The sequence below is a fragment of the Amyelois transitella genome, chromosome Z, assembly GCF_032362555.1.
Source record: "Amyelois transitella isolate CPQ chromosome Z, ilAmyTran1.1, whole genome shotgun sequence".
Taxonomy (NCBI): domain Eukaryota; kingdom Metazoa; phylum Arthropoda; class Insecta; order Lepidoptera; family Pyralidae; genus Amyelois; species Amyelois transitella.
In genome coordinates, this window is record NC_083535.1 from 257,477 (window position 1) to 263,860 (window position 6,384).

Below are 6,384 nucleotides of genomic sequence, written 5' to 3' on the forward strand. Positions count from 1 at the left end.
TGTGTTTTTTTATGCTACCTGCTAGAAGTTTTATTTACCCAATACTTCTAACTCAGAGACTTTATAATGCAATTATTACTAGCGTTATTATTATATAACACCATAATTCAATTATAAAAATAAATTTGCGAACCTGCCATTGCACTTATTCGAAAAAAATGTGCACGTGACCCACAGCTATATTATTTGAGGGGTGTAAAAGCACAAAAGCACAATACTACAAATGTGAAATGGCGGTTCGCATAATAAATGTTATTGATTCACAGCTGACTACTTTAATCTCCTGTGTAATGCTATCTCAGGAGATATTGTGTAGAAGTAGGGTTGTTAACATGCGCTTATAATTTCAAGGTCATTTTTTTTAAAGAAAATAAATATTAATATACGGAACAAATTACACAGATCGCCTTTCGATTTTCGTTCGATTCTATGTTTTTTATTATAAAACAGTATGTCTGTTTGTTTATCTGAGTTTACTTTGGACTTTTAAAACTAAGTGGCTGAGGGTAAAAATGGGTAGGTATGAAAAAATGTTTTAAAATAGGTTCTAATATCATGAAATACACCTTATCTAGTATTATATTTTTTATTTTTTCAAAATCTCTAGATGTAAAATGTTAATTTGTACATTTTTAAGATATAATGATGTTTTTAACCGACCTGCAAGAAGGGTTATGTTTCCGTATATATTTTGTACGTAGATATGTAATATTGTATAAAACTTTCTACTTTACAAACAACCAAACGAATCATATAAGTATCGTTATAATTGTCATGATTGCTTAAATATTCGTTGGTAATTTTTACTTTTTACTAAGTTAATTTTATTTTCCAAGCGGTATTTTTTTAATTGTCCCACCTACTAATATATTAATTTTATTTCTGTGCATTGGCGTGTATCAGCGGAAGAAATGGCGCCTTAAGATTAGGAAAGCCGACCCCGCGTAACGGGAAGAGGCGAGGACAAAGAAGAAGATTTCTGTGCATTGGCAACCCTACATGTAGCTACAGCTGAGAGCAATAAAACGGCAGGGGCGGTGCATTGCACACAAAAGGTAGTGTTTCGTATAAAACGCGGCGCTAATGCAATCACTTGATCGCCATGTTGACACTTACATTATGGACATTTTGTAGAAAAAAAATGTTAATTTCATAATATTTATACAGTAGACATGGACAGGAGGAGGATCTATTTATTCTGACATCATAAATCTTTTAACATCAGGTCCGTGCTTGGGACATGGCTTATTGTGCTCATGGCTTAAAATAATAAAAAAAATACACAAGCTCTCTAGTAACTAAGTCGCTCGTGGGTATATCCTAAAAAAAAGTTTGCATATATTATTACTTACTAACTTAGGATAAGTGTATTGTTACTAACAAAAATGAGTCAATGGTCACTTGAATAAATAAATTTATTATTATTTTTATTATATACATGTGAATTCGGACACACAAATCCATGTCAATGCCGGCAAAGGAGCAGTGCCAACCATAAAAATGTGTTAACCTGTATTTTCTATTTTATTTTTTGTTATACTCACCAGCAACCCCATTAAAGGTATAGCTATCTCTGCTTGTAAGTCTATTTGTTCACTGTGGCGACATCACTAACGTCACACGTCATCTGTCAATCACAGCGAAGAATGTGACGCGCTCAGCCAATGGCAGCGAAGAGTCTAAATCGCGCAAGCAAAGATTTCATGGATTTGATGAATTTATTGGTTATACAGAAGAAAATTCAATCAACCTCCCACCACTCAAGTTAACCCGATTCCTGCATAATCCTTTCGCTTCATCCACATTCATCAGTCTTCACGCAAGGTCGATTTAGTTTACTCTTGTCCTGAACTTAGCCAGTACATCCCCGATTAGACTAAGCCTTGTATTTGTTGTTAAAAGTTTAGTTCCGCTTTTGTTTTTACAAAGTCGCAACTAACTAACTAACGAAGCCACTGAAAATATTTGGACTAGAAACCACAGAACTTAGCGCTGAAATCGTAACACGCCGCCATATTATATTAGTATGGAGCGCATGAACGGCTAATCTTCTGACCCCCAGGGCCCTAATACTTATTTACTGTTTTGTTAAGCAATAAAATGGGCGAGTGCAGCTGCATTGCATTTGTTATGCTGACATTAGCTGTGTTTATTTTGTAACTTTACTAGTGGATCGCCCGCGGATCCGTACGCGTTAAACGAAAATAAAAAATCCAGTTATTTCCCTTTCCGGCGGTAATTTTCATAAATCCTTTCTTCGGACGTCTTCTAGTTGCAATCTACCTTTCCGCAAATATGGTATTTATTGGCTCAGTAGTTTTTGAGCTATCATGAACAGTGAGTAAGTGTTTTTCGCTGTTATACATAGATATACTTACTAGAGGACGCCCGCGTAAAACAAAAAAATCAATATGTTAAGAGTCTGTGCCATTTTAGTGTCCAAGGGGAGTTAATTAATAATTTCGTTTAAAAGTAATTCAGTCGTTCACTTTCTTCTTTGTTATATTTAGATACAGATTTCTAAGCAGCATTTTGTTTTTGTATAAGACGTTTACCCACCCACTATTGCGATAGTTTCTGTTCATGGACGGTTCGAGTTCAGAGAGCTAATTTAATTAGCTCCGTGGGTTGTTTGAAATATATTTATCTTCTTGAATATTTTAAGAAAAAAAAATCCATATTTAAAAAAAACGTAGGCAGAGACTACATCTTTCCACTTACCATGATCCTGAGTACTTCTTCCGCTGCAAACTGGTCTTTTCAGGATCCTTTTGACTATATGTACAATGTTTTAATTTTATTACAATAGCAGTGATAACTAAATACGTTAATGTCAACGTTTATATACCGACGTACCAACTAACGTTAATATGTAAAATTTTAACAATTTTTATCGAACTTATTCCTTTTGTAAATTGTTCTATCAACGATTAATGTCATTACACAATAAACAATAATTCTTTTCACTATGAGCACCATAAACCAATGAAATATTGTGAATGTAAGTATGTTATGAGATAATTGAAAAAAAAATAACAAGTAAATAAATTTACCAGGTAAAATATGATTACGACTGCATTAAAACCATTTTATTTAATGCGAGTGTTTTTATTTTATTAACCTCAAAAGGGACAGAGTGATGCTGATGGTGGTTCTGTGATGCATACAGATAATTAAATTGATGATAGGCCAACGAGATGTATATAATGTGATACTTAATTCTTTATTTCTCACGGGGTAGACAATATATAGTCATGAGTCATGAAAATAATGCCACATTCAGCTAAATGACCAGTTATTAGCGCATCACCTAAAAGAGTTTATTTTATTAGTTTACTTTATATTACCTGTTAGTATGCAGAGATCGTGGCAAGTGGAAAGAGGTAGTCTCTGCCTACCCCTCCGGGAAAGAGGCGTGATTTTATGTATGTATGTATGTACCTGTTAGTATAGTTATTATTAAGGTATTAATTTACTTCATATTACCTGTTCCCTTGATTTACTTTTACAATCTGCGCGGGAAGAGAAGGAGTAGACAAACAACATTTCTAGCATGGAAGCTTTTACGATACATAAAAAAAAATACAAAAAAACTTCCATGAAATTATTCGTTTTAATTATTTCAAACATTCGAAATTCAAAATGTGGCCGGAGCATGTCGGCGCGTCCGTCGGTTTGGTGATAGCCCACTCGGGAAATCAGGCTGTGTCCCTTGCTCTCCACCGACGAAAACATGCCGATCGAATGTGTTACTTTGTTTGTCTACTACGTCGCACCTCACAACCCAATAATAGTACAAACATACATACATTATTGTGATCACGTCGCTTTCCCGCAGGGGTAGGTGGAGATTTCATCTATTCACTCGCTAATTTCCTTGCAAAATATTTTTTTTCGTCCACATCGTTGCATGGAAGTTTTTAGTTGACCTTCAAAAGTTGTGAAACAGAAAATAAAAAAAAGGGAAATAAACTTCAAAACTTTACTTAATTAAAATAATTTACTTTTAATTTCAAATACTTATACAACTTTAATTCAAGACTACCTATGTAATTTACCAAGGCACAAAAAGAGTATGTTATTACAAGGTTTGGATTCAAATAATATTTTGAAATCGCTGCTTACATTAATAAACTGTTATTTCTTTATCTTTTCCTTAGAACGAAATTACGAACAGTGTCATCATTTTGAAACCTTGATGATTTTGGATCCAATAATATATCAATGATAAGATTATACACTAATTGCGGGGCATCTTCGCCAAACAAGAAATCTGTGTGACTGAATTGATTCCTCTTAATTACATGATGAACGATTGGATTCGATAAGAATGGTAACAAACTTGCTGTGTCAGAGATAGTACACAGCCAATCATCAGTCGACGTTATGATGGCGACCGGCAATGTCACGTCGTTCAAGCGGTAGCTGGGCGGAGACGGCATACCATATTTCTTTAAATTTTCTTCATGTCCGTAATCAAACATTTGAAACTGACCACTATTTACTAACTGAATGTAATGTCTTATAGTCTTGGCGGAACCTTCGCCAGATACACGAGATTTTATAACATTACTAAGTTCCAAATTTGGTATGTGTTTTCCTCCATTAGTCAGCAGAAATATTGGTTTAAGGCATAATTGGGGGTCACCAACACAATATTTGGTAAAAATTTGTTTAGGAATACTACTATTGAGTTGAAATTCCTTATTTCCTAAATAATGTACAAACCCATATTTATTCATATCCGAAAAATACCGGAACGTACCTTTGACATTGTACATGAAAGCCAAAGGTGCAAGCAAAATGGCTGATTTAAAAATGTTATTGTATTGCGGATAAGTGGATAACAATACCAATAACGATGTGGCTCCCATAGAGTAACCGATGTAGTGAAGTTCCGCTTTACTGTCACCAATTTCTTTGATGTAGTCTATGGCAGCCGGCAGATCATAAATTCCGATTTCATGAAAAGAAAAATCCCAGAAATCAGCAGAGTCTGCCGGCAGCCTTGTATGTACTTTAGAATACTTGTTCCCTCTGGCATTCGTTAGCCACACGTCGTAACCTGACATCCATAGTAAATACGGGAGAGCCTTCTTCGATCCGAGGAGCATCCAGTCTTCAGAGCTACCCAGAAGACCGTGGTGTAGTAAAACCTTTTTCATTTCTTTCCCATCTGAATCACGAAACAGTATTCTATGTAACATTAGCGTATATCCATCTGCTGTTAGTGTTGTATGAGTTTCAAGCCTGAACCCGTGCAATCCTACTAATTTAATTATATCCATCTGTTCATTATCTCCATGTTTATCGGCTTTGGGAACAAAATCCATCTTTTCCTTACCGAGAGTTCTAGTGTTCCTGTCTTCACCACATTTTTTTGTTAAACTCTTGTTGGTAGATTCCGATATAAACTTGTAGAATGCATTTTTCGTTACAGATTTTCTGTGTAAAATTGATTGGAATTTGCATTTAAAGAAATTCTTAATGTCTTCCATTAGATTATTGAATGACTCTGATATTGATGCGACAGAACTTTTGAGTTGTAGATCCAAGTCATCGACATCTGCTTTCACAGTGAAATTAAATAGACAAATGACGATGAAACTAAGTAACATTGTCGCGAGCACTGCTTGGGTCTGCGGCGACACTAACACTAATACTTCAAATTAGATTGTTGCACGATCCTGACAATAGCTTTGCTCTATAACATGGGAATCAAAATATTTATTTTAATATTATTCGATATATACATAAATCGTTTACATTACAAAATTAGTTCTCATGTCTTTGATGTGAGTTGTGATGTAAGATATTGAAGAAGATATATTTATCTTTGTCTGTATGATATTATGGCGTTGTTTTATCATTCCCAAAAATGCTAGTCAACTAAAAAAAAAAATTTGACAAAACACACTTACCTATTTACAAGATATTTTGCCTTAATGATTCGTATGATATCGTAAAAGGCGACTAAGGGATAGGCTTATAAACTTGGGATTATTTTTTTTGGGCGACTGGCTGGCAACCTGTCACTATATGAATCTCAATTCCATCATTAACAGCTGAACGGGGCCTATCAGTCTGTTCAAGGCTGTTGGCTTGATAAAGACGTGATTATATGTATGTAGGCATTGATATGTAGACAAAATTAAAAAACAATATTTATTTTTAAAATAATCACCACACCGAAGCCACACAGGCATAAATATAGGACATATTTACAATACGCTCAAACTTTCCTACAAAGATCAGAAAACATCCAACGAACGGGTCTGTACCTTTATTTAATTTTTTGTTAGTCGGGGAGACAACTTTTTTCTATTTACATTAAAATGCTTTGATGCGGCAAATTTAAATAAAAAGAGTCCTCGTAAAACAATG

General features: G+C 34.5%; 1 protein-coding gene across 1 annotated transcript; it reads right to left on the reverse strand.

Moving 5' to 3' along the window:
• Nucleotides 1-4,039: 4,039 nt before the first annotated feature.
• Nucleotides 4,040-5,618, reverse strand: LOC132903975 (lipase 3-like). The gene has a single exon (XM_060953752.1). It carries the CDS (start codon nt 5,616-5,618, stop codon nt 4,146-4,148), a length of 1,473 nt encoding a protein of 490 aa, XP_060809735.1. The 3' UTR covers nt 4,040-4,145.
• Nucleotides 5,619-6,384: the final 766 nt, after the last annotated feature.